Source organism: Ovis aries, chromosome 22 (genome assembly GCF_016772045.2).
Source record: "Ovis aries strain OAR_USU_Benz2616 breed Rambouillet chromosome 22, ARS-UI_Ramb_v3.0, whole genome shotgun sequence".
NCBI classification, from domain to species: Eukaryota; Metazoa; Chordata; class Mammalia; order Artiodactyla; family Bovidae; genus Ovis; species Ovis aries.
Genome location: NC_056075.1, coordinates 50,268,559 through 50,295,998, shown reverse-complemented (window position 1 = coordinate 50,295,998; position 27,440 = coordinate 50,268,559). Strand labels below are relative to the sequence as shown.

General features: G+C 57.4%; 2 protein-coding genes across 21 annotated transcripts in view; both read right to left on the bottom strand.

Moving 5' to 3' along the window:
- Positions 1-27,440, bottom strand: part of JAKMIP3 (Janus kinase and microtubule interacting protein 3) — a 94,915-nt gene that overhangs the window by 66,678 nt on the left and 797 nt on the right. The window contains exon 1 of one of the 19 annotated variants that reach the window (XM_060404838.1): positions 3,239-3,331. The exons of the other annotated variants lie outside the window; for them this stretch is intronic. The gene's annotated coding sequence lies outside the window, so the exon portion shown is untranslated. Of the gene's footprint in view, positions 1-3,238; positions 3,332-27,440 lie in introns of those variants that run through there. 19 annotated transcript variants of the gene reach the window in all.
- Positions 11,892-26,762, bottom strand: LOC132658432 (uncharacterized). Of its 2 annotated transcripts, none has more exons than XM_060404863.1 (2): positions 16,309-26,762; positions 11,892-16,103 (listed from the first exon to the last, which is right to left on the bottom strand). In XM_060404863.1, the coding sequence occupies exon 1, from the start codon at positions 23,827-23,829 to the stop codon at positions 22,783-22,785; it is 1,047 nt and encodes a 348-aa protein (XP_060260846.1). In that variant the 5' UTR covers positions 23,830-26,762; the 3' UTR covers positions 11,892-16,103; positions 16,309-22,782. The 2 variants fall into 2 exon arrangements, with proteins under 2 accessions (XP_060260846.1, XP_060260849.1); XM_060404866.1 differs by having other exon boundaries at positions 11,892-16,505; positions 16,923-26,762.

Genomic DNA, 27,440 nt, shown 5'->3' with positions numbered 1-27,440 from the left:
AAGGCTACCCACTTCAGTATTTTGCCCTGGAGAATTCCATGGACCATATTGTCCATGGGGTCACAAAGAGTCAGACATGACTAAGCGACTTTCACTTTCACTTTTCACTTTCACCAAAGCGAGTGAACAGATAGCAAATAAGCAAATGAGAAGACGTGGGCCTCCTCTCCTCAGGGACTCGCAGGTGAGGGCCAGCACCACACGCCCGCCCCCACGGAGCGGCGGGCGATGGAGCCGGGGCCTCCCGCAGGTGCTGGCGGGCGTGCACTCGGGCTCAGCCACTCTGGGCTCTGCAACTGGGTCAGACAGGCGGGGGCCACCCCACCCGGCGTCCCGCCAGGCCTGACCCCATGGACACTCGCGCGTAAGGGTCTCAGGAAGCACTTGCCGCGGGGAGAAGTGGAGCGATGGGCTCGGAGGAGCCCCCAGATTCCACCCCCGCCCCCCAGCCCCACATCTGCTAAACGCCTCGGAAGGTCCTTCCAGCCTTGGGTTTTGCCTCTGCCCCACCCTGAGACCAGAGCAGGACACAGTCATGGCTGCTATTTAATAAAACCCTGAGACGCGTGTATCAGCTGCCACGCTGGGGCCTGCCCTCAGACGAGCCTCAGACTGAATGTGCGAGACCCTGGCAAACGCCCCTCGGTGCTTTAGGAATAGCGCAACCCTTCCTGCACACGGTCCACCTCCAAACGGTGCAGGAGCCGCAGAAAGGTCAGTCTGGGGGACCTCAGTGTGGGTCCGAGGCCCTTCCTGTTCCCAGTCGCCCTGTAACCCAAGAGGGCGCGGGAGCTCAGGCGACATCCAGCAGTGGACGTTGGGGGCGCCTGTGGGAGAGTCTTCTGGGGGCGCTGCCCAGCCTCCTCCCGGGCCACGTCCCCTCAGCTCCACCACCGCTGCACTCGCATAGAGCTCTCCACATGCAGGAAGACCCAGGCGGCTCTTCGAAGCCAAAGCCACAGTGGGCCAGCCCAGCACCCACTGGCAGAGCCCTGGCAGAGGGCAGAGGCACCCGACCGTGGGGCCGCACTCGCCCAGCAGGGAGCAGAGCACAGCTCCAACGTCAGAGCCGCCAGCCGCAGAGCACGTGGTCCCCGGGACCCACAGGGTCTCTTGGCCTTGAGCCTTCAAGACCTTCCAGCCGAGTCCCAGCCTCCAGGCTGCCTGGGACAGAGTCCCCAGCGTGGAATGCCTTCCCTCCCCAGGTGTGGGCCTGGCTCCACTCTGAGGCCAGGCTGCCTTCGACCCCGTCCTCGACCCCCTGCTTGCTGCCCTGGTGTGGGTCACCACAGCCTCTCCCCACCTGTTAGCCACGCCACCCGAGGTGGCCTCTTCCTGAGGTGTCAAAGGGACAGCAAGCGCCAGCCCAGCACCACGGCCTTGGGAGGGCGGTGCAGGGCAGCCCCCGGCCCGGGCTCTGGAGCACAGCTTGTCGTGGGCTAGGGACCACCGCCAGTGCCTCTGAGCCAGGAACCGCACCCCGCAGGCTCAGGGAGGAAGACGGGGTGACATCCTCTAAGCGGCAACCTGTTGCTGTGATCTGAGGCCCGGGCTTTTCAGTCCCTTACTGAAGAGGGCCGCCTCGGCGTCCGAGTGGAGAATTGGCAGCACCACCTGCTCTATGCCTGGCTCGATTGTCGGAAACTAAGGAACTCTGCTGTGTGCTCAGTCCTGTCTGGCTCCTCACAGCCCCACGGACTGTCGCCCACCAGGCTCCTCTGTCCACGGGATTCTCCAGGCAGGAACACTGGAGTGGGTTGCCATGGCCTCCTCCAGGGGATCTTCCGGACCCAGGAACTGAACCTGAGTCTCTCACATACCCTGCATGGGCAGGTGGCTCGCTGACCACCAGCAGCAGCTGGGAAGTCTAAAGAGCAGTGAAAACCCGCACGGGGTGGGACCGCTCTGAACGGAAGCCCACAGTCCGATCAGCGGCGAGGGCACGTGCAGGCTCTCTGCTCGTCTCAGGGCAGGGGTCCCTGGTCTGGGGCTGATGCAGAGCTCATCCTACCCCCTACCACTGGGCTGCGCCCGGTGGTCCCACATTGTCAGGCAAGGTCTCCAGGTGGTGGGTCTGCCCACCACCGTCTGCATGGGGACAGGACCCAGTGTGACGTGTGCGGCATTTGGATTTCATAAGCAAGCCGTCAAGTCCTCCCAGAGCCGAGGACGGAGGGCTTGGACATGCCTGCACCGGCCCACGTGGTCCTTGACCTCTACCAGGCAGGTGTTACCGACTTTCTAAAACCCCAGGGCAGCTCAGAGGCTGACCCCGGGTCAGTGGTGCCGTCGAAACGAGCTGAAGTCTCGCCGTGGCTGGCTTTACTCGGAAAGCACTGAGCACATCTGGGCAAAGGCCCAGCACCACCTCGAGCATCCTCAAATCTGCAGCTCGGACCTGAGCTTTGCATGAACGGCAGAGTCAAAGGCAATAGTGTTTGCAGCTGCAGTCCACGTACACAGCTTCACGGCGAGCCCACTCACAATCCAACACGTGTCAGAACCATTTACGTTTGGCCTCTGACGGCCTTTCCACCGAGCCCGACCAGCTCCACTCAACTACTGATGTTCTCTGCACTGGAGGGACCAAGGCACGCATAACAACACCCGCTTCTTTCAAGGAAAAGTGCTGGAAATCAGGTAATAAGCTGCTGTCACCCCCAAACACATTGAGCCCCTTGCAGGAGAAAGGATGTCTGTGATTCTTGATTAAGTTTTAAAGAGAAGACCCCATCCCTCCACAGGGCAGACAGATGGCAAGGGGGGAGCCATAAGCATGCCTGTTATTAAAAAAAAAAACAAACCTGGCCCAGGAGCCCCCCTCAGGCCACCCCACCCCCAGGACGAGGGAGCTGGGTGCTCGCCACACCCGGCGCGGAGACGCACAGCCCCCACCCCCTCCACCACCATGGCTGCCCCTACCCCCCCCCCCCACACCCCCATGGCCGCTGGGAGACCGGCGGCTCTGAGCAGGGATCCGACAGCCGGCGCCCCAGGCCCAGCCATCCCCCAGATGCCGCAGGAGCAGAGCGAGTAGAGGGCAGGTGGGGCCCTCGTCCTCTGTGATGCCCTTTGCGCACGTAAGACTTATCTGGCCCCTGCCCCCCGTGAACTTTCCAGCTACATCCGTGTGCACGCTGAACACAGGAGCCAGCTCACACGGGAGACCCGTGCAGAAAGCCCTCAGCCCCACCTGAACACGGCAAAGCCCCCGCAGCGCTCAAAGCAAAGCACTTACAGCCGAGCCCCTCCGGTCCGCGGCCTCTCCTCCGCCTTCCTCTGACCCCGGGATGCTCTCTGCCGCCTGTGCAATCGGCTTCCCGGGTTCTGTGACTCAGCAAAGCACGGCTCCTCTTTTCAGATGGAATTTACCATGCGGTGACTACATCCAGGGGGAGGGACCAGCTCCTGCCATTTCCAAGCAGGATCGCGAGCAATCCGGAGCAGCTCAGAGATGCTCCAGGCAAACGGCCGCTCCATTCAGAGGCCGTGGGGAGGAGGTGGTGGGGAAGCGCTGCCTGGCCTGCCGGCGGCTTCTCTGTGTTCACGCAGCAGGAACCCTAGACTCGGTGTGTCTGGCCACATCCTCCCGGGAACAGCTCCTGCCACAGCGCTCCCCTCCGTGTCCAGCGCTCCAGGACAGCGCCCGGCCCCCTTACCTTTAGAGAACCTCCCCTAGATTCCATGCAGCTGTAATGCCAGTAATATAAATGGGGAAGGAAACGGCACCCACTCCAGCATTCTTGCCGGAGAAATCCCACGGACAGAGGAGCCTGGAAGACTCCAGTCCATGGGGTCATGAGAGTTGGACACAACTTCGCAACTAAATAATAACAGGATATGAGTGAACTTCCAGCTTGAGGGTGTTCATGGTGAGGTGATAGAAGGCATTAGGATCCATTCAGCTCTGAAGAATGGAGACATAGAGATGAATACAATGCAGCCAGGCCCACCCGGGCAACGGATGAGCACACGGCTTGCCCTCTCTCAGCCTGGCCCTGTCCTGTCACGAACCCAATGGAAGCAAGGTGGTGCTTAGAACAGGCAGGGCCTCAGGGCTGTCCGAGCTTCAGGGTACTCGGAGTCCAGCTGCTCCGACTGATCAAGGAGGCGGGACTGGGCTGCCGGGGGCGTCACACGCTGCCCTGCCGGACAGATCCTGCGGCCGTGCTGGAGTCCAGGCGGGAAACCAAGCCGCCAAGAAGTCAGGTAATTTGCCCAGGTCACCCCGCTGGCAAGTGCTGGGGCCATGATCCAAGGTGGGCCTGGAGAGAGGAGGGCGGCTCTGGGGCCAAGACCCAGACCCCACGCCCTGCCGAGGGGCACACGGGGCTCGGACGCAGGATCGCCCGCTCTGTGGGGTCTGCTCAGGCCCAGCTCAGGGCGGCGTCCTTCCAGGTGGGAGGCAGACCCCATGTGCTCTAACTGGGAAACGGGACTTCGAAGAATGCATCCTGAGGAAATAGTAACGGTACTTCTATAGATTTTATGTAACAAATACTTTCACAGCACTTAGCCTGTGCCAGGCACTGTAAATAGAACCCAATTAGGGATGATCATGACAACATTGCCGTAACACACCAGAGAAACCTCCTCAGCGGAAGCCTCCTGGGCGTCTGTGCCCCGTCGCTGAGTCGTGTCTGCCTCTTTGTGCCCCTGTGGACTGTAGCCCGTTAGGCTCCTCTGTCCATGGAATTCTCTAGGCAAGAACACTGGAGTGGGTGCCGTTTCCTCCTCCAGCGGATCTTCCTGAAAGCCCAACGGCAGATGAGTTACACGAAGCACGGGTGAGCACGGGCCGCGGCGCAGCGGCACCACGCAGCAGGCCTGAGGCTCTGTACCGACGGCGAGGCGGGGGACAACGCGCCGCTGAGTGTTACAAGCCGGCTGTGCAAAGTGTGTACAGTACGCTCACGCTTCTATTGTTAAAAATAAGCATGTGCATTAAGCACAGACGCACAGAGCAATGGAATAGAACGGAGAGCTGAGAAATAGAACGGAGAGCTCGCACACATGTTCAAGCCATTTTTGACAAGGGTGCCAGGACCATCCATTAGAGAGAGGACAGTCTTTTCAACAAATAGTGCCAGAAAATCCGAGTATCCACCTGGGAGAGAATGAAGTTGGACCTCACCTCACACCACATGCAAAGATCGACTCAAAATGAAGGAAGGACCTAAACATAGGATCTAAAACAATACAACCTTTAGAAGAAAATACAGGACAAAAAGCTTCACAGCGTTGAACTTAAAAGTGATTTCTTGGCCATCAGGCAACAGAAGGAAAGACAGACAAATTGGACTTCGTGAACCTTTTTTACAATTTGTGCGTCAAATGACACCATGCACAGAGTGAAAAGGAAGCCCCCAGAATGGAAGGACACATCGGGGAGTCCTGCATCTGATGAAGGGCTAGGATCTGGACTACGGAGAACTCCTGAAACTCAACAGCAAGAAACAGCCAGACTGAAAAGTGGACGGAGGCCTACCGTCCGTGGGAGCTTGAATGGGACTTGTACCCTGCTGTTTCGTGAACTCGTGTAAGTCTTAATCACGCCGAGTTGGCCCACAGTGCTCATCGGCTCTGTCCTGTCCTCCTACTTTTCTGCCTATTCATTCTGTTAACTTTTGAGAGTTTGATATTGAAGTTCCAACTGAAAATCTTAGTTCATCTACTTAAACAGTTGTAATGTACAGCGGAGCTACATGTAACTTTGTTCTGTATTTTCAAAGTCTCCTGTAAATGTGTTACTATACGCTCATAATTTAAAAGATAAAAAAATTAAAAATAAAAAAGTTAAGAAAGAATGGGAAAGGGCTTACACAGGCATTTCTCTAAAGGTGGACAGACAGCCAATAAGCCCGTGGAAGGACGCTCGGCGCCACTGATTGTCAGGGGAAGGGAAAGCCGCTCAGTCATGTTTGGCTCTATGTGACTCCTTGGGCTAATACAGTCCAGGAAATTCTCCAGGTCAGAATACTGGACTGGCTAGCCTTTACTTCTCCAGGGGATCTTCCTAATCCAGGGATCGAATCCCGGTCTCCTGATGCAGGCGGATTCTTCACCAGCTGAGCCACAAGGGAAGGCCAAGAATACTGGAGTGGGTAGCCTATCCTTTCTCCAGCGGATCTTCCTGACCCGGGAGTCAAACTGGGTTATCCTGCTTTGCAGGTGGATTCTTTACCAACTGAGCTATCAGCGAAACCCAAGATATCACCCCACATCCATAAGGATGGATACTATTTAAAAAATGAAGCAATAAACAAATGCTGGCGAGGATGTGGTGAAACTGGAACCCCTGAGCACTCGTGGCAAGAATGTAAGATGACTCAGTAGCTGGAACACAGCGTGATGGTTCCTCAAAGAAGTAGAATTACCACGTGATCCAGCAATTCCGTCTCTAGGTATACACCCAAATGAACTGAATGCGAGGTCTGGAGATACTGTGTCTCTGTGTTCAGAGCAGCACAGTTCACAAGAGCGAAAAGGTGGAAATGCCCCCGGACGGATGAGTGCATGAGCAAAAGGTGATGTGTACACACAACTGAATATTATTCCAGCTTCAAAAGGAAGGAAATTCCACAGTATGCTACAACGCAGATGAACCTTGAGGACACGAGGCTATGTGAGACCATCCAAACCCAAAAAGACACATCACAGACTCTCACTCGTATGAGGTCCCTAAAGGCAGCCAGGCTCAGAGAGCAAGTCCATGGGCCTCCAGGGGCTGGGAGGGGGCGGGGGAGGAGCTACTGTTTAGAGGGAGTGGCTTTCATCTTGAGAGATGCAAAGGGCCGTGCAGATGGGGGTGGTGACTTGCACAGCAACATGGGCGTGTGTTACCACCGGACTGCACACTTCCCCGGCGGGCCAGCGGTTAGGACGGGGTGCTTTCATTGCTGGGGTCTGATCCCTGGCCAGGAAACTAAGATCCTACAAGCCATGTGGTGTGGCCGGAAAATAAATGAAGTGGTTACGATGGTAATTTAATATTCTATGCATTTTAGCACAATAAAAACGGGGGAAACGTGTGTATATATATACATATTTGCGTGTGTTGAGGTCACAGAAGCATAAAAGGCCTGAAAGTGCGCGCCAAAGCAGGACATGTCTCTCCAGGGGTCAGGGGACCTGATCTCAGGGGAGCTGATCTCAGGGGAGCTGATCTCAGGGGAGCTGACTTTTGGACTGTACCTTCCCGAATTGTATGTACCTTGTAATGTGAATATACGTTTGTTTTTGGATTCAGAAAATATTGGCTTTCATTTTCAAACACACCTATACACACGCGTTTTATGTCACGCTGCGAATTCGCGCCCTGCCCACAGTCCCCCCGAAATCAGGGGCGAGGAACCAATGGCCTCTCCAAAGAGCCCACGCTGACTGCGGGGCGAGGAAAGCGTTACTGAGGACGGATGAATTTAGGAAACTTCAAAAGAAGTTTGTTTATTTAAATAGCACCTGTTTTTCTAATCCTGAAAGTAAAATGTGCTAATTATAGTGAATTTGGAAAGTAAAGGAATACATGAATAAGAAAATGACCGTCTTTCTTTGAGGAGCTGAAGTTTGGTTGCTGGCTTCAACCTGGGCTCTTGGAGATCCCCCGGGCTCTTGGAGATCCTGGAAACCACGGCTGAGCATTCAGGACAGAACGTGAGGGGAACATAGAGGGGCCAAGAGGCCACAGGGCGCAGCGTCCAGTTCCTCCAAGTGAGACCTGAGGCCACGCAGCTCCCAGCAAACCCGAGGCCGCGGGCCTGACTGCCGGCCGCCCGCCCGGCTTCCACCTTTCCTCCCCAGGGCTGCGATGCCTGCTCCGCGGAAGCGCTGGGCTGCTTCACGATTCTTCCCAGTCCGGGCCTGCCGTGTGCTGTCTGAGCTCCAGACACCTGCCCTCCCCTGCACCTCTATCCCCAGGCCTGGCGCTCTCACAGCCAGCTCGTCTGCCACCGCCCCCCGAGCCCGCTCTGTCTGCTGCAGCGCTGACCCCCCCCCCCAGTGCTCCGAGGTCCCGCCCCTCCCCGACACGAGCGTGTGCCCGTCGTCACCATCGCGGCTGCGCGTGTCTTGAAAAACAGAAAGGGCATCACACTGCTCGCGCCCTTTTGCACTTTCTCTTTCAATCAACGCTGCTTCCTCCAAGCTTACACGCTGGGCGAGTGTGTCTGCATTTGTTCGCGCTGAATCCCCTATGCAGGAAAACAGCACGTCGCACACTCACCCCCACCCCACCCCTCAACGGAGAATAAACAGCCTGTTTCTCCAGAAAGTGCTACCTCGGACACCCTCGTGCACGTCTGAGGCCCACCTGCGCAGACATCTTCTAGCAGGGGTGGCAGGGGGTGACCTGGGGAGCGGAGGCCCCCGACTCACTGCTGAGAGGTAATGAACCGCTCTTGGAGCAGCACCCAGACCACGTAAGATGACCACCCCCGGCGCCTCACCTCGCCGACGGCCACTCTGCGGGGCCGGCAGGAGAGCTTACTGTTGCCCTGCCTTGCGGTTCCCTGACACACACATGCGTTTCCCTGACACATGAGCTCGTCTTTGACGAGCGGATCGCGGGCCAGGTCTGTGCACCGCGCTCATCTGACCCTTCTTCCACCCTCTGTCTCTCCCGCGTCGGTCACCCTTCATTGCTTAGAGGGAGCCCATTACACACTCTGGTCAGTATCCTTTGTTGATGGTGTAATGTAACCAATGTATCTCTTTTTTCCCAGGATGTTTTTGCTTCTTACTGAAGAAATGCTTTCCTAACGCATGAAGACTTCCTCCCAGGTTTCCTTCTGAACATCTCACCGACGTGCTTCTCGCGGGGAAGCTGGCTGAGCATGCCGTCCTCTGCTGCTCGGCCAGGTTGGCCTGGTCCACCCTGGCCTCTCGTGTCCGCAGACTCTCAGCTGCCTGTTCCCTGGTGCTGGCCTCTTGGTTAATCTCCGCCCTGAAGCCCTTTTCCTCCGCCTTGTTGTTCTTCAAGTTTTGCCTCTCTTGGCCATTTATTTCTCTTTGTTAATTTGTCCAGAGCAATGAAAACCTGGTTGGACTTTGGTTGAAATCACACTGAACTTATGGATTGACCGAGAGAGAATCAACACCTCTTTGACACTGAATCTTCTTCTACGTGGACATAGTACAGTTCTCCACTTACCTACGGCTTTTAGAAACGTCTTTGTGGTGTCATTTTCTCTGAAAGGTTTTGCACAACTTTTGACACACTCACTCCTCATGCCAAGCATTGGAAATGCGTGCTACCCTCACGAGAGGCATTTGCGTGTATTGCGTCCCTGCCCGTGGGTCACCAGTGAGAAGGGGTGGATAGGAACACCGTGGATTTCTTCATATCCACCTTGTGCCAGCGACTCACTGCAATTCCTTTAGTGTCCACGGGAGGGCGGTTCTGTCTCTTCCTTTCCGATCTTCGTACTTCCAAGCGACTCCTCCTGTGTTCTTGTGCTGGGGGGATCCTCCACACACTGCCGAGGGGGAGTAGCGACATTAGCATCCTTCTCTTGTGTTCTTTCTTGAAGAGAAACGCTTGGTCTGTCATCGCAAACCACATTCGCCGCAGGATTCTGGAAGGTTCCCTTGATCAGGTGGAACAGGGCATCCGTACTCCAAATTTGCTAAGTGGCCGGGTTTTTAAATTTGCAGCTGGGTGCTGCACTTTATCAAACCCTTCTACTGGGTCTGTCAGAACAGTCGCACTGCTTTCTCCCTGATCTTCCGGAGCCGGCCTGTGTCTGCTTCTGCCCACCCCCTCCAGGGTCACTTGCGGGGACCCACCTTCCCATTCCTCCTGACCGGGAGCTGGGGCCACATCATTCCAAGCCTCAATCTAGGGCGAGGCATGGACTGGGCTCTTCAGGGTCTCCTGAGATGTCTCCCCGCTGGAGGGAGCAGACTCACGAGGTCCGGGTCACCTCGCGGGGCCGCTGGGTCCTTCAGCCCACGCTCAGGAAGGGTCTGAGCGTCGTGGGAGCCCAGCCCATCCAGCTGCGTTTTGCCTGCTCTCTGCTTTCCCACGAAGATGCAGCCCCCTGCCCTGGGAAAACACCCTTCTCCCCGCCAGCAGCAGCTGCAGTCCTGGCTCCCAGTGGGGTGGGGGGCAGAGGCGGCAGCTGAAACTTCCTCTCCCGGCTCCCAGGTCGACTGACCACTCTCCCCTCCTTCTTTCTCTCCACCCTCCCCCGTAAAATGAGCCGGGAGAATTCCGGTTGCTTCCACAACGCGTTCAAGGGCGTGGAGGAAGGAGAATCTCCCTCACCGGCCGCCTCGCCAGCAGCTCCATTTATCTCAAGCAGCAGCCCTGCCCCAGCACACACAGCTTTGAAAACGTCTGCTTCCCCAGCCCCTCTGGCTCTGGGGTGAGGTCAGATTTCTCCTGGGAGCTGAGCCCTGTGGGTGAGCCTGGCGGGAGGGGCAGGTGGGTGGGCAGAGGTGGAGCCTGGGGACCCTAGCCTGGCCCCCTGCTCTGAGCCGCAGCTCCAAGAGCCCACTGCTGGCGGCCACCATGTCCACCCTGAGGCCGCTCTTGCAGCTCTCCGAAGCCTGGCAGCTCCATCCCTGAGGTTAGACGGTCTGAGGGGCTGCTCTCCAGCCTGGGAAGGGACAGACACAGAGGCCAGCGCCTCCGGCCCCCTCCCAGAATGGCTTGATCATCCACGTGCTGCCACGGACAACGCCGTCTTTATTTAGAAACACGTGAATGCCGGAGTTTTCAGAGTCCCTCCTGGTGTGCACGGGGGACCATTCACACTTTCATCCTCAGTAAACCTCCCTCCCTAGAAGGAGAGAGACTCAGTCGATCTCAGCTCACACTGGAGATGGGACACCCCCTCCCACGGGCCCAGGGTGAGCCCGCACCCAGGCTACCACCTGGCCTGCTCCTGGAAACCGATCTCTGTGTCCCCCGGTCCTGGCGGCACCAGACGCTTCCAGAAGAAAGCTCTCGGGGAGGAAGGACTCTCCTCCTGCCCACAGGGAGGGTCAGCAAAACTGAAGTGTGTTCTGTGTTCTAGCCTGGGCACCGCCACTGAACACCACACGAGACAGAAGCTAAGGCCTTTTCATTGGCGGCTGAACAAGTCCTCAGGATCAGGCAGGAGAGAGCTGTCACCCAGGGGTGTGGACCTGAGCCATTCCCACCCCCAAGAGCCCGGGGGGACAAGCTCCCCGAGACCGAGGACGCCGGCCTGTGAGTACGGAGCCGCAGAAGGGGCCCCCGAGCTGGCTGGGCAGCTGGTCGTGGCGGAATCCTGGCCAGAGCTTTGCTTCCGAGTGGGCCTCCCGTCAGGACCAATCTCAACCTCCCAGCAGCCCACGTCCCGCCCCACTGCTTCTCATGCGATCCTGTTCCCCTTCCCACACTTGCAGCCACAGGGCAGCCTGTGCGGCACGTGGTGGGCACGGTCTTGGAAGCACCTCCGTAGCTCTACCTGGTGGGTCCCACATTTCCAAGCTTCAATTCCTGGGCGCGTGTGGGGCGCTCCCCCAGGAAACAGAGGGAACTCAGCCTCGAGCCCTCCGCCTTCCCGAGGCCGCACACACCACACACCTGGGGCACCGGCACACCTGTGCCCCCGTGCAGGTAACACAGCCATGCACCTCAGCTAGTTCCAGAGTCCCTGTCAACCGGGACGTCAGAAATGAGCACCTGTGGGTCCAGTGGTTAAGACTCTCGCTCCCAATGCAGGGGCCGCAGGGTCAATCCCGGGTTGGGGAGCGAAGATTCCGCAGGCCCCGCAGCCAAATTAAAAAGAGAGAGAGCAGGCGGGAGGGAGGGAGGCTTGGGGGGAGGAGACACGTGCGTGCGTGCAGCTGACTCACACCTCTCTACAGAAGCTAACGTAACATCGTAAAGCAATTACCCTCCAATTAAAAACAAAACCAGCTTGCTCTCGTAATCTTATAATTTGGAAGTAAAACATGATTATATATAAAATAATAATAAAAAGAGAGAAAGAAGCTAATTTCTCGGCCCCCATGTTCCGTTTCCACCCACAGCTGCCGAGCAGGTCCCTCACCCAGGGGGCAGCCCTGCGCCTGGAGTCACTCCCGGTCTGCAGCCAGGCAGCCCATGTCCCCCGCCTGCCGCTCTCATGAGGGTCTGAAGCCCACACTCCCCATCAGGCAGCCCCGAGGCCCTGCGATCCAGGGAAGAGTGGGTGCGGCTTACATGCAGGGGTTTAGCACGTAGCTGGCCGAGCCCCTACCTGGCCTGCAAGTGGCTGGAGCGTGGTCCTGCTGTTGGGGCATCCCTGGGTGCCCCCCTCCCCATGCCTGTCTGCCAAGGACACAGCCCACTGTGCCCAGCGCTAATTGGCTCATTTAATCTGAAGCCACAGCAAAGAATAGGCGCATTCACTCTGGGCCAGTGAGGTGGACGTTGTCCCAGGCTGGGACTGGACAGATGCCCCTGTCATGGGGTTAAAAACACTGGACACAGCTGCCCTTGTTCCCGCCGTGGGTGCCCAGCCCCAGGCCCCAGAGCCGGTCACGCGGGGAAGAGGGCAGGGAAGACACACGAGCACCGGGGGGGAGAGCGACCCCGGCAAACGCTGCAAAGGCCCCAGGACTCCGCACGCACAGGGCAGGCGAGGGGCCCCGCAGCCACGCTGGTGCCCCAGGACGGCTGTTCCCGGGCACCCCTGAACCCCTTTGGCAGGAAAGGGGTTCCTGCTCCAAAGACTACATCCCAAATCACGAGCCCCACATCCAGACCCTGAGAAGACGGTCACGAGACCGAAACCCAGTGCCGAGAAAATACAGGAGAGACTGATGCGCAAAGCACCGCTCAGGGCAGCTCTGCTCAGCCGCCCAGGGTGCCCGACTCTGCCACCCCACGAACCGCGGCACGCCAGGCCTCCCTGTCCATCGCCAGCTCCCGGAGTTCACTCAGACCCACGTCCACTGAGTCAGTGATGCCATCAGCCATCTCATCCTCTGTCGTCCCCTTCTCCTTCCACCTTCAACCTTTCCCAGCGTCAGAGTCTTTCCAAATGAGTCAGTTCTTCACATCAGGTGGCCAAAGTATTGGAGTCTCAGCTTCAGCATCAGTCCTTCCAATGAACAGTCAGGACTGATTTCCTTTAGGATGGACTGGTTGGATCTCCTTGCAGTCCCCTCTCCATAGATGCCAAAGAACACCACAGAAAACTGTACCGACCATCTCAATGCTAAGATCGTGTTCATCCCACTGAACCACCTGGTCACAGCTGCGGAGAGGCCCTTGGGTATGGAAGGGCTTCTGTCCCATCCTGCCATCACCTGTCTTCTCACCCACCCCCATCTCAGTCTGGGAAAACCTTCTGTCTGCAGGCAGCTCTGCTGAAGACCCACAGTTCAGCTCAGTGGCTCAGCCGTGTCCAACTCTTTGCAACCCCATGAATCGCAGCACGCCAGGCCTCCCTGTCCATCACCAACTCCCGGAGTTCACTCAGACTCACGTCCATCGAGTCAGTGATGCCATCCAGCCATCTCATCCTCTGTTGTCCCCTTCTCCTCCTGCCCCCAATCCCTCCTAGCATCAGAGTATTTTCCAGTGAATCAACTCTTCACATGAGGTGGCCAAAGTATTGGAGTTTCAGCTTCAGGATCAGTCCTTCCAATGAACACCAAGGACTGATTTCATCTAGGATGGACTGGTTGGATCTCCTTGCAGTCCAAGGAACACTCAAGAGTCTTCTCCAACACCACAGTTCAAAAGCATCCAGTTTCACGCAAAGTTTGGTGGAGGTGGTGTCCCGAAGGAGGCATGGAAACAGGTCACTGGACAGTGCTCCTGCCTGTGGAGCCCCTCCAGCAGCGCCCCCTCTGCACCTGCCAAGCTCAACCGGTGTCTGCTCTTGGGCGGAAGCTCCATGAAACCGTGGTGCCCTCTTGGGTGCCCCCCACTAGCTCCTGGCTGCACATGGTCTGGGGGTCCCGGCTCAAGGGCCGAGGCCCAGGGGGGACACACGTTGCGTGGAGGGGCTTCCCCCAATTCGGAGCATTTTCACCTACAGGAACTGCCATGCAGCAGAACCCTTGGAGTCAGCTGGTTTTGACCTGGAACATCCGCTCTCGCATCGGCGAGCGACGGGGATCAGCCCGGGGGTCCGAGAGGGGGCTCTAGTCCAGCTGTGGGCGTCGGCCACGAGGTCGGTCCTCCAGGAGACATGCGGCAGAGGGAGCGGGCAGGTCAAGAGTGGCTCCTGGTGAAGGCCCACCAGCAGACTCCCCTTTCTTTTGTTTTAACAGATGCATAGAGTTGTATCGATTTATTTAATTAGACCATGCTGGGTCTTCCTGCTGCGCGGGCTTTTCTCCAGTCGGGGAGAGTGAGGGTTACCCTCCAGTCGGGGTGAGCAGGGTTCCCTCCAGTCGGGGTGAGTGAGGGTTACTCTCTAGTCGGGGAGAGTGGGGGTTACTCTCTAGTCAGGGTGTGCGGGCTCCCCTGCACCCGGGGTGAGTGGGGTTCCCTCCAGTCGGGGTGAGCGGGGTTACCCTCCAGTCGGGGCGAGTGAGGGTTACTCTCCAGTCGGGGTGAGCGGGGGTTACTCTCTAGTCGGGGTGAGTGGGGGTTACTCTCTAGTCGGGGTGAGCGGGGGTTACTCTCCAGTTGGGGTGAGCAGGGGTTACTCTCTAGTCAGGGTGAGCGGGGTTCCCTGCAGCCAGGGTGAGCGGGCTCCCCTGCAGCTGGGGTGAGCAGGCTTCCCTGCAGCCGGGGTGAGCAGGGGTTACTCTCTAGTTGGGGTGAGCGGGGTTCCCTCCAGTCGGGGAGAGTGGGGGTTATCCTCCAGTTGGGGTGAACGGGGTTCCCTCCAGTCAGGGTGAGCGGGGTTCCCTCTAGTCAGGGTGAGTGAGGGTTACTCTCTAGTCGGGGTGAGCGGGGGTTACCCTCCAGTCGGCGTGAGCAGGGTTCCCTCCAGTTGGGGTGAATGGGGTTACTCTCCAGTTGGGGAGAGTGGGGGTTACTCTCTAGTCAGGGTGCGCGGGCTCCCCTATACCCGGGGTGAGCAGGGTTCCCTCCAGTCGGGGAGAGTGGGGGTTACCCTCTAGTCGGGGTGAGCGGGGTTACCCTCCAGTCGGGGTGAGTGGGGTTCCCTGCAGCCGGGGTGAGTGAGGGTTACTCTCTAGTCGGGGTGAGCGGGGTTACCCTCCAGTCAGGGTGAGCAGGGTTCCCTCCAGTCGGGGTGAACGGGGTTACTCTCTAGTCAGGGTGAGCGGGGTTCCCTCCAGTCGGGGTGAGTGGGGTTACCCTCCAGTTGGGGTGAGTGAGGGTTACTCTCTAGTCGGGGTGAGCGGGGTTACCCTCCAGTCGGGGTGAGTGAGGGTTACTCTCCAGTCGGGGTGAGCGGGGGTTACTCTCTAGTCGTGGTGAGCGGGGGTTACACTCTAGTTGGGGTGAGCGGGGTTCCTTCCAGTCAGGGTGAGTGAGGGTTACTCTCCAGTTGGGGTGAGCGGGATTACTCTCTAGCCGGGGTGAGCGGGGCTCCCTGCAGCCAGGGTGAGCGGACTCCCCTTGCTGCGGCTCACGGGCCTCGGGCGCTCAGGCTTCAGTGGCTGCAGCTTGTGGGCTCAGTAGTGGCCGTTCCTGGGTTTTGGAGCCAAAGCTCAACGGTCGTGGCGCATGGGCTTAGCTGCTCCACGGCATGTGGGATCTTCCCGGGCCAGAGATTGAACCCGTGTCTCCTGCATTGGCAGGCAGATTCTTTACCGCTCAGCCCTCTGGGGAGCCCCAGACTTTAATTTCTGACTTTATCTGCTGCTTTTAGAAAAGAGTCCCTCTGTCCCTTCAAGGTGTTTTAAAAAGGCCCTCCTCTCTCTTACCACATGGAATGAGAGGGTGGGCAGACCTGGTGGGCAGAGAACCAGGAAGCAGCTTGTTTTCCCCTGCTGACCAGGGTCCCAAGTGCAGATGGAATCTTTTTAAAAAAAGAGAGAGAGACAGTGAAGCCGGAGCAGGCATTAATTAACACTCAGGCGGCCGGCTCGCAGGGCTGGGACCCAGCAGTGGTGCAGCAGCTTGCTGACGGCAGGTGCGCTGACACGTCCTTCAGTCTCCTTCCAAACCTGACTTCATCACGGCCTGCGGGCTTCTTGGCAAAGCTTTGCTTTAATCTCTTCCCAAATGTTGCCAGGAAAAAAAAAAAAAAAAAAGATGTTGTTTTCTAATTGATTCACGCCATTTCTCAAGCCGACTGCTCTAAGCAGTGCTTCTCAAGACGAGTCACGCATACGTGCGAGCGGCCGTGTGACCTCCCCACGGCGTCATGGGGACGTGCTCACCGGCACACCGTTCCCGCTGGAGCAAGAACCGGCACCTACCTCCAGGGAAGAGTCTGCCCTTCCCACCTGCCACTCTGGCTCTGGGAGGAAGAATGGGCAAAGTAGACGGCCACGGTTCCAAGGAGTCTGCCTCAGGCGGCCCAAAGCAGCTGACGCCCTGCAACCCAGGCGGAGGGCTTGCCTGCCGTCCTCAGTGAAGGCGGGGGTCCAGGACTCCGGAGAGCCTGGTTTGGAGCCTGAGGGAGAGGGTGCTGTCCGCGGTGCTGAGCTCTTCCACCTCTTCCCAACCTCACTCCCTGACCACGCCCAGGGGCGAGCTGACCCCACCCGAGTGGATGCTGCAGTCAGCGCCGCTGGTCCCTGACTCACACCTGGCTTTGCACGTCGGCCCTGAAGTGGCTCTGTCTGGACTCATCCATGCCCCACCTGCCCGCCCAGTCAGCCCTCCTATCCTGTGTCCGCCAGTGCCCTAAGCTCTGGCTGGGCCTCCTGGTTGGTCTGCGCATGTTGGATGAGAGGCAACAGGAACATTAGCCCAGAAGCTGCTCGCTGAGCTTGTCCATGTGGGAAGCTCCCTGTGGGCTCTCACAGAGCCACTCCCCTTTCTGAAGCTCTTGCTGGACAGCCCCTCCAGGGCACGCCCCTCACATTACCTGGACTCTCCCCAGAAGCCCTGCTGGTCTCTCCAAGCCCTGGCTGACGCAGCGCTGGCGCTGGGGTGAGGAGCTGTTTCAGGGCGCACACACCACACCCCTTCCAAGCTCACAGGGTGCGGGCTCCTGGTCCACCCAAGGTCGTTTCAAGCGTGGCCTTGAAGCCGTGATGACGCGACCTCAAGCTTGAGCCCCATTCCACAGCCAGCTCTCTGCTCAGGGCTCCAGCCTAGACAGAAGCCATCACCTCCAAACTCTGTGACACTCCACGGGGGTGAGAGAGGCTGTCCGAACCTTTTCCAGGTAACGGTGGGCTGGTCAGGTAAGAACTCACTCACTTCCCATCTAGAGGCAACAAAGATCCTGAGAGGCCAAATTCCAGGGCCCGTCTGGACAGAGAGACAACACATTATGGAAAGACCAAGGCAGCTTTCACCTACAGCCAACGGCTTCTGGGAGGAGAAGGAGAATGGACCTGCTCCAGGCCCGGGGGTGTGGGGTCTCCCTGGATACCCTCCCAGGGCTAAGAGAGGCCCAAAGGGCTAACAGTCGGGAGCAACCGTTGGGGGCCACTCAAGAACCGTGCTCACCCCTACTGCCCCCCTCATCCCAGTCCACGGGGCTCAGACGGTCTGCCATGGACAGAGCAGCAGCTGCAGCAGACACCTAGCCCTGAGGACCCTGGACTGCAGAGGCCTCGCACGACACGTGACCAGCGGGCAAGGGCGTCCAGGCGGGCAAGGGCGTCCAGGCGGGCAAGGGCGTCCAGGCGGGCAAGCAGTCCCTCTGAGAAGGGCTTGCTGACCTGAGGCCTCAGGGACAGGGATGAACATGCAGCTCACGACGCCAGGGAGGCCAGGGGCAGGTGAGCAAGAGCCAAGCTTGAAGACGGGAAAAAGGCCCATAGCACCTTCAGACGCAGAATCGACAGCTCTGACTCAGAGCACCCGCTCTTTCTGCATTTTAAATAGATTTCAATTTTTGGAGCAGCTTTGGGTTCACAGCACAACTGATCAGAGCAGAGTCCCCAGACACCCCGCCCCCACTAAAGTCTCATTCTTTTTTTTTTTTTTTTTTTGGCCCCATCACGCAGGATCGCAGTTCCCTGACCAGGGACTGAACCCAGCCCGAGGCAGTGAGAGCGCTGAGTCCTAACCACTGGACAGCCAGGGAATTCCACGGTCTATTTCTGCTTTTTTTTAAAGAAATAAGTTAGAACCTTGCGTGGAGTCAAACAATGACACATGAGGTCCCAGCCCTGAATAGAGCAGACAGCAGTCTCGAAACACAAGCATAAAGCTGGACTTTAGACCCGACGGGGGCCTGGTGGTGCAGGAATGAATGGGCGATGGAAGACGACCCAGAAGTGGGCACAGAGGCGAGAGAGGCAGAGACAGGAGGAGAAGGTCTCTCGGGAGGAAAAGGGAGGGAAAATCTCGGACGCAGAATCTGTGCAGGTGTGACTGAGAAGGCTCTGAAATTGATGAAAGACAACAGTCCAAAGCGTCAACGTATGTCGAGATCTAGACGCATCACGATGAAACTTGAGGAAAAAAGAAACCAAGAGAGAATAATAAAACCTGCCAGAGGAAAAAAGCTTGTGTTCAAAGGAAGGACAGTTAGACAATGGACCGACTTCTCATCAGAACCGCAGAAGCCACAGGACAGTGGAAGAATGGAGCAAATGTGCTTAAAAAAAAAAAAGCCAAACAGGAATTCTGTCCCCAGTGTGAACACACTCACCTCATTCTTCCTTTTCTTTAAAATTGTTTTGGCTGTGCTGCCCAGCATGTGGGCGTCAGCTCCCCAACCAGGGCTCAAACCCGGGCCTCGTGCACTGGAATCACAGAGTCTTAGACACTGGACTGCCAGGCAAGCCCTTTCACACTCACTCTTGAAAGAAAAACATTTTCATACCAAAAAAAAAAAAAAAAAAGAGAGAGAGAGAGAGAGAAATTGAGAGTGATGACAACACTGAAGAAAGGAGAGTGAAGGATTAGCCCCAGGATGCAAGGTCCCAGATGGACCTTCGAGAGGCCAGGGGAACAGAAAGGCGGCAAAGTGCTAAACCCGAGGAGCTGCAGAAGCTAGCGATGACCCCCAGGGCTGCTACAAAGCAGAGAGAGAAAAGCTAAGTGCCAGCTGATGTATGGCAACACCAGTACAATATTGTAGAGTGATCAACCTCCAATTAAAATAAGTAAATTTATATATTAAAAAAGCTAAATGCCAGACAGCAAAACACCAAAGCTGCTAGAGGGAGAGACTGAGGTGAACTAAGTATTGCGGGTCCGTGTGTGGTCTCGGAGGAGGGTCTGGCTCACTGCAACCTTGGTAAGGTGACGGTGCTGCCAGACCTCCCCAGTGACTCAGCGGTAAAGAACCTGCCTCCCAGTGCAGGAGCCCCGGGCTTGATCCCCGGGTTGAGAAGATCCCCTGGAGAAGGAAATGGCAACGCACTCCAGTATCCTTGCCTGGAGAATGCCATGGACAGAGGAGCCTGGCGGGATGCAGTCCACGGGGTCACAGAGAGTCAGACATGACTGAGGATGCATGCACACGAAAATAACAGAAATCAGAATATACCAGGTTTAAAGAGAAGACAGGGGGAAAACCCGGCCAGCGCAAACGAAGGCAAGAAAGGAGCAAAAGAGGTGCAAACAGAACACATAAAATCAAAGAGATTCCAGCGCAAACGCATCAATCGGGCTGTTAAGCGGAAGCGAAGAAACACACTTCTGAGCTGAGGCAAAGTGGCATCATTTTCGAAGCTCCCCGAATCTCCTCTCAACACAAAAGGTAGCGACCAGCAAAGTAAGACATCAAATGTCTTCCCCGAAAAGACGACGAAGCGCTGCCTCTCTTAACGATCACTACTATTGCCTCAACAAGGGCTTCCCTGGTGGCTCAGAGGGTAAAGCATCTGCCTGCCATCCGGGAGACCTGGGTTTGATCCCCGGGTCGGGAAGATGCCCTGGAGAAGGACGATGGCAACCCACTCCAGCATCCTTGTCTGGAAAATTCTATGGACGGAGGAACCTGGTGGACTATAGTCCATGGGATCGCAAAGAGTTGGGCGTGACTGAGCAGCCTCGCTTCACATTGCCTGAACAAGGTGCCTGAACATGCCCAGGTGTAGGACAGCCTTCTTACCTCCCTGGGGCCACGTGGTCAGGAACGTGGGCAAAGCTGAGCGGGGGTGGGGGTCATTCCTGCCCCTGGCAGTGTCTGGAGAGGCTGCACCCCCACCAGCCGCCAGCTCCTACTGCCTAGGTTCTGAGGGGTCTGCTTTGGGCAGAGGATGAGAGTGCAGGGTCCCTCGGCCACTACCCGTGAGGTGGCTGTGCCTCAGGGTGGGCACCCCCCCGAGCGAGCCTGCCGAGAGGGCTCTGCAGGGGCTGCTGGCTCCCCAACACCCAGCCCAGCGCCTCGCAGCATCACCACAACACCCCACAGGGGCCCAGACTCAGCCTCAATCCGCCGCCCTTATCTCCAAACCACCCCCACCCCCACTAAGAATCAGCACAGGGACCAGGTGGGACGGAGACAGGACTGGGGACTCGGAGACCGCCAGCGAGGGTGAACCCCGAGATGGAGAGGGCCCCCTGGGGCGGAGGCTTGGAGGGACAGCCAGCCTGGACCAGAGGATAAACACGCTTGCAGCTCACACAAGAAAAGCAGCAACTACGGAGGACAGCCCTGCCTCACGCAGAGCTCAGCGGTGAACGGCAGAAAAGGGAAGGCACAGGCACCCGTGTGCCCAGGCGCCCAGGTGTGCCCGACTCTGCGACCCCGTGGACGACAGCGCGCCAGGCTCCTCTGTCCACGGGGTTCTCCAGGCAAGAACACTGCAATGGGGTGCCACGCCCTCCTCCAGGGGCTCTTCCCACCCAGGGATCGAACCCGCGTCTCCCGCATCCCCTGCACCGGTAGGCAGATTCTCTTACCACTGAGCCACCTGGGAAGCCTGTACATGCAGCTTATATCATAGGCCAAAAGCTAATATATAAGGAACTTCAGAAAATTGAGAGGAAAAATCCAAACAGGCCCGGGGGGCGGGGGGAGGAAAAAAATAGGCAAGAGCTTTGAATAAACTGCTCACATAAAATGAAATGCAAATAGTCTTTAAATGCATGAAAAGATGCTCAGCTTCACTCATGGTGAGAGAAATGCAAATGAAGTACACTACATCACCGTCTCTCCCCTACCTGGCAAGCCCCCAGAAGTTTGACAACACTGTCTCTTTCGAGGCTGTGAGAACCAGGCTGGTCGAATGCCACACGACAGTGGGACTCCTGGGGAGGGGGTTTTGGCAACAGACAGCCACAGTCATTTCACACAGTCATTTCACTTTTGGCCTAGAAATTCCACTTCTAAGAAGCTCGTTAAGATATCCTCAAAAATGTAGGAAAGCCATGTGCGCGCAGGGATAGTCACAGAACTGTCTCTAGCAGCAAAACACGGGAAACACCCCAGATGTTCGGGGACTGAGAGCTCAGTGACGAGGCTAAGACCCAGCCCCCTGGGGAGGGCTGCACGGCGGGGAACAAGGATCAGGCAATCTCCATACCCAGTGACGCCGAGATCTGGCACAGACTGGGCACAGCAATAGCACAGCCGGGCACAGTGGGTTACTTCTCCCCTGAAATAGGACGGGGAGGCAGCGGTACACAGGCTCGGCTGTATGATGGCCAAGTGGAAACATTAGTTAAAGACGACTCTAAAGCACTCCCTCCCCTGGCGCTCTGGTGGTTAAGAACCGGCCTGCCAATGTCGGGGGCACGAGTTTGGCCCCTGGCCTGGGAGGATGATGCCACGTGCTCCGGGTCAGGTAAGCCCGTGCATCTCAGTGGGTGAGCTGGAGCCGGAGAGCCTGCGCTCCCCAAGAGAAGCGACCGCGATGAGCAGCCCCGTCCGCCATAACTAGAGAAAGCCTGCGTGCAGTGGCAAAGGCCCAGTGCAGCCAAAAAGATGTTACCAGCAGAGGAGAGAGAAGGCGGCCGAAAAGACAAGGTGGAGTCGGTCCGCTCGGAGCAGACTTCAGCTCAGAGCTCTGTGTATTTAGCACAGAACTAAAACAAAATTAAATCGGCACGAAGGGAAAGTAAAGCCAGTCCTGAAAAGTGAAGGCAAAATGAAACAAATGAGCTTGGTGAATTAAAGACAAAAAGACAAGCTAAGAAATCAGCCTTTTTCAAACCAGCCAGAGTGTTTTAACACATTGATATTATTTTGAAACAAGGAGAGCAAAGCGAAGACGTAATCTTAGGCAAGTCATTAGGAGCCGAGACTCTCAGCCGAAGAGAAAGGAGATGGAAAAATAGAGAAAGAGTTATCTGCAGTTTTAAATTTGAATTAAAAATTTCAGTATAAAACCATGATACATTTTATCTTAAAATCATTTCTAGTCTTGTCCTCTGGCGATCTGGGAAGTCGAGACCAATGCAGAAGTCACGAGCTCCCCTGCATCCAGCTGCCTGGGGTCTTAGATTTCGCTGAAAAGACCAGGCGCGCTCAGAGAGAGTGGTGATTCCAGCCTCTGCAGCACACGGGCCAGGTGAGCCTCTCAGACCAGAGCTGGAGGAGACGGTCCAGGACTGCAGGGATCTGGTCAGAAGGGTGCAGCGAGAACATGGGGGAAAAGATGCCTGGACGTGGGGGCCGGCAAGTCTCTTAGAAAAGACCCAAAGAGAAATAACCACACACACACTTATACGACATACAGACACGCACGAAACCTGATCAACTACACTTTATCAAATGTAGAACTTCTGCTCACCAAAGGTCCACTTAAGAAAACCGGGAATTCCCTGGGCGTCCAGGGGTTAGGACTCTGTGCCTTCTCTGCTGAGGTGTGGATTCAACGCCTGTCGGGGAACTGAGACCCCACAAGCTGCCCGGCGCAGACGAAACAAAACACGGGAAAGAAGGGGAAGGCCGTGGCACAGAGCCAATACTGAGAGTGGAAATCCAGGGAAACTTTCCACGCACGGAAACAGACCTGGAACCTAGGCATCCAGACACGGAAACAGACCTGGAACCTAGGCATCCAGGCACAGAAACAGACCTGGAACCTAGGCATCCAGACACGGAAACAGACCTGGAACCTAGGCATCCAGGCACGGAAACAGACCTGGAACCTAGGCATCCAGGCACAGAAACAGACCTGGAACCTAGGCATCCAGACACGGAAACAGACCTGGAACCTAGGCATCCAGGCACGGAAACAGACCTGGAACCTAGGCATCCAGGCACAGAAACAGACCTGGAACCTAGGCATCCAGGCACAGAAACAGACCTGGAACCTAGGCATCCAGGCACGGAAACAGACCTGAAACCTAGGCATCCAGACACGGAAACAGACCTGGAACCTAGGCATCCAGGCACAGAAACAGACCTGGAACCTAGGCATCCAGGCACGGAAACAGACCTGAAACCTAGGCATCCAGGCATGGTAACAGACCTGAAACCTAGGCATCCAGGCACAGAAACAGACCTGGAACCTAGGCATCCAGGCACAGAAACAGACCTGGAACCTAGGCATCCAGACACGGAAACAGACCTGGAACCTAGGCATCCAGGCACAGAAACAGACCTGGAACCTAGGCATCCAGGCACAGAAACAGACCTGGAACCTAGGCATCCAGGCACGGAAACAGACCTGAAACCTAGGCATCCAGGCATGGTAACAGACCTGGAACCTAGTTATCCAGGCACGGAAACAGACCTGGAATCTATGCATCCTCGCACAGAAACAGACCTGGAACCTAGGCATCCAGGCATGGAAACAGACCGGAAACCTAGGCATCCAGGCATGGAAACAGACCTGAAACCTAGGCATCCAGGCACGGAAACAGACCTGGAATCTATGCATCCTCGCACAGAAGCAGACCTGGAACCTATGCATCTCAAAGCGGGTGGGATGTGCCTAGAAAGATAAACTCGGACCAGTCAGCTTTGAAACGTTTCCAGCAAAACTGCTACACTTCAAAGCCAGAGACAAAATCCTCAAGGCCTCCAGGCAGAAAGCAGAGTCGGATGTGACCAGTGTCACGTAAAACCAACACAGAGACAAAGAAACAGTGGAAAACAGTTTTTGAAAAGTTAGAACGGCACACACACAAAACCTCAGTGAAGGAGACTGTGAACCAAGGACTCTGGAACTAGCCAAGCCGAGAACATCTTGTCGTTCCAGGAAGCAAGAGAGAAATGAGAGGAAAATAAAATGTAACCCACTCCAGTGCTCTTGCCTGGAGAGTCCCATGGACGGAGGAGCCTGGCGGGCTACAGTCCGCGAGGCTACAGAGTCAGACAGGACTGAGGCACTTTCACTTTACAAAGTAACTAGTCGGCACACAGTTCATAAAAGTATCAGCTTCATAAGAGACAAGGCAAGGCTCTGGAGGGTCACAGACGGCAGGAGACCCAGGTAACAGAATGGGGTTGGGGGCGGTCCTGTGTAGACCCCGGGACAGAAAAGGGGGGTCAGCGGGGAGCTGGGGCTGCGTGAGGAGGCCTGTCTCTCGGTGAACCGCACAGGAGTGCCAGTGACTGTCCCAGTTCTGAGCACAAACTACATGAAGATGTTAACGTCAGGGGAACCTGAAGAACTGGGTGCTTTTGGGCACTTTTCGGTAAGTCCAAAATTAGTTACATGTAAAACTTCAAAAAAGTGTATCTGAAACACGTGCACCAAAGGAGGCCCCTCAGAGAAGGGGTGAGCTCTGCTCAGCTGCGCCTCCAAACCCGTGCAAGGTAGAGTCAGGCAGAAAGTTCCTCGACCCCACCCGCCCCTGATCACCTCCCAAAGACCCCATCTCCACAGCTCATCACCTTAGGGCGCAAGGCTTCACATATGAACTTGGGGGGGTGTAATTCAGTTCACGGCAGGACTGTGAGCGCGCGGGTGTTACCCGTGCAGGTGTTAACCGGGAGCAGTATTGATTATCTGGATCATCCTTATCTCTGATTTCAGAATTTCCTTTCTAATCAGGGAGGGTCAAGCGCTCACCTGGCATGCCTGTGAAGACGTGGGAGGGGCCCACTGCATGTGGGGAGACTTGCACAGAGGGTCCCCGAGATCCTGCAGGAGCTGAGGGGACCCAGTGCTCATCTGAGTCTCGGAGGAGGCCAGTAAGGGAGGCCCTGGCCTGCGGGGTCTTCGCTGGACACTGCCGTAGGGGACCTGGCCAGCCTGACTGCCCAGCACCACGGAGGGAGCGGGGGCCCCGGCAGCTTGCACGGAGCACACCCATGTGATGGCCTGAAGACGCCTATTCCGTGGGCCGGTGGGCCGAGAGGCTTGACCCCTTCACTGAGGTCAGCCACAGGCAGGTCACCCTCAACAGGAAATGCTGGCTGGGCCTTAAGGACAAGCCCTCACACCTTTGCCCTGGACTATGCCTGGGACAGCATGGTACTGGGGCTAAGTCCAGCTCACAGCTGACTGAGCCTTGATAGGAAGGGTCCAGGCCCGGGGCCCCGCCACGGGGCAGGGGCAGCGTGCAGGCCAGGCAACTCTGCTGGGAGAGGGGATCTTCAGAGCCCCGGGCCAGGCAGGGCGGAAGGGAGGGCGCAGGCCGAGGAAGGGTGGAGGCCCAGGTGGAGGTCCTGTCTCTGGACTGTGCCTGAGAGACGCGGGGCACGCTGCTCGTCTCTGACTTGAACAAGGGCCTCCCATGCCCTGGGCTCAGGCCCCTCGCTTCTAGAAGGTTCACTGCGAGACAGTCCTGCATGTTCCTGCTCCTGAGGACGTGCCCCGAGCCTGGCTCCCTGGCCGCACCGCCCCCCGCGCGGGCCTCTCCTGGGCCCTGCAGCGCCCTCCTCTCAGGGTGACACCTGTGCAGAGAAGGAGAAGCCGGGCGGCGCCTGGCATGCAGCAGGGCTGGGCAGTGAGTGGCATCTTGAGTGTGGCGTCCCTCTTTCTCACTTTTTTCTCTCTTGTGACGGTTTTTATGGTTGTGCCATGTTCACAGTTGCCCAGACCTTGCAAGTGTCAAGAATGAAAACTCAGGGTCCCGAAATCCTAGACCCGGAGACTTGCTGATGGCGGCGCCACCAACTGCCTCCTGAAGGCGCACCAACCTTCTGGTGAGGTATTCTGGAGAAAGTGAAAATGTTAGCTGCTCAGTCATGTCTGACTCTTTGCGACCCCCAGGGACCATATAGCCCGCCAGGCTCCTCTGTCCATGGGATTCTCCAGGCAAGAATACTGGAGTGGGTTGCCATGCCCTCCTCCAGGGGATCTTCTTCCCAGAGATGGAATCCAGGTCTCACACTGTAGGCAGATTCTCCACCGTTTTAGCTACCCTGGAAACACTTTAATACAAGGGAGAAACGTTGCTCCTAATACAAGACGGTCTATCTGCCATAACTGAGGGGGAAATACTGCAGGTATTACTAGTTGCCAAATCGAGTCTTAACTCAGGAACACAAATCAGCTGTCAGAGATGCGCAAAGGGCTAGGAGGGTCCCAAGCCCCTGTGTTTACTCCACTCTGAGCCGAGCAGACACCCTGCCAGGCACCTTTCCCTCCCCCTCCCCAGGCGGGCAGTGGTCCTCCCAGCAGGTGGGCGGTGGTCCTGCACCCAGGTGGGCGGTGGTCCTCCCAGCCCCTGACAGCCCTGCTCCCTGGCGGAGCACTTCCCATTGCCGCTGTCCTGCAGCTCAGAGCCAGGACCTGCGGCGTCACCCAGGCCCCCGATACCTGCAGACAACGAACGGCAGAGAAGCTCCCACGCGCTCAGGCAGCGCAGGAAGAGGAAAAGGAATCGGAACCTAAGATGCGCAGCAGGAAGGAGCTGCTGAGAAGCGGATTCGCTTCTCCCAAGACGCAAGGTCAAAGGGAGGGGCAGGTTTTTCTAGGAAAACTGGAGGCCGGCGCCTCCTCTCTGGCTCCTGACAACCAATCAAACCCTTCATTCCGTAGCTTCCGATTCTGTGAGCATCCGACAGCTGCGTCGCCACCCCCGGAAACGGGAACGCAAGAGGTTAAAAACTGGACAGCAAAAAAAAAAAAAAAAAAATCGCCGGGGCCGCGCCTTCCCGAGGCGGGCGACACAGGAACGGCGGAGTCGAGGCCCCCAGCGGCCACCTGCGCTCCCACCGGGGCCCCGAGGCCGCGGCGCAGTGGGGCCTGTGCACCTGCCGCCGCGCGCCGCCGGCTCCTAGGAAACAAGCACAGCCAAGAGCACTGGCCGAGGGCCCGCGGGGTCTCCTGGAGACGCAGAAAGGACCCCTGCCCCCAGCGAGGTGTCACTCCGCCACCCTGCCAACTTCGGGCCACCCCCGGAGCCCCTCCGGGTCACCCCAAGGCCACCCCCGACCAATCCTGGGCCACCTTACGGCCACCTGCAGACCACTCCCATCTCAGCCCCGGTCCACCTCCGGGCCGTCTCCCGGCTGCGGGCGGGGACGAGCGTGCGCTGCCGGCCCGCCCCCGCTTAGCCACCCTGCCGCGCAAGGCGCGGGGGACTCACGGTGCCAGGCGCGGGCGCAGCGCGGAGGCCCGGCAGGGTC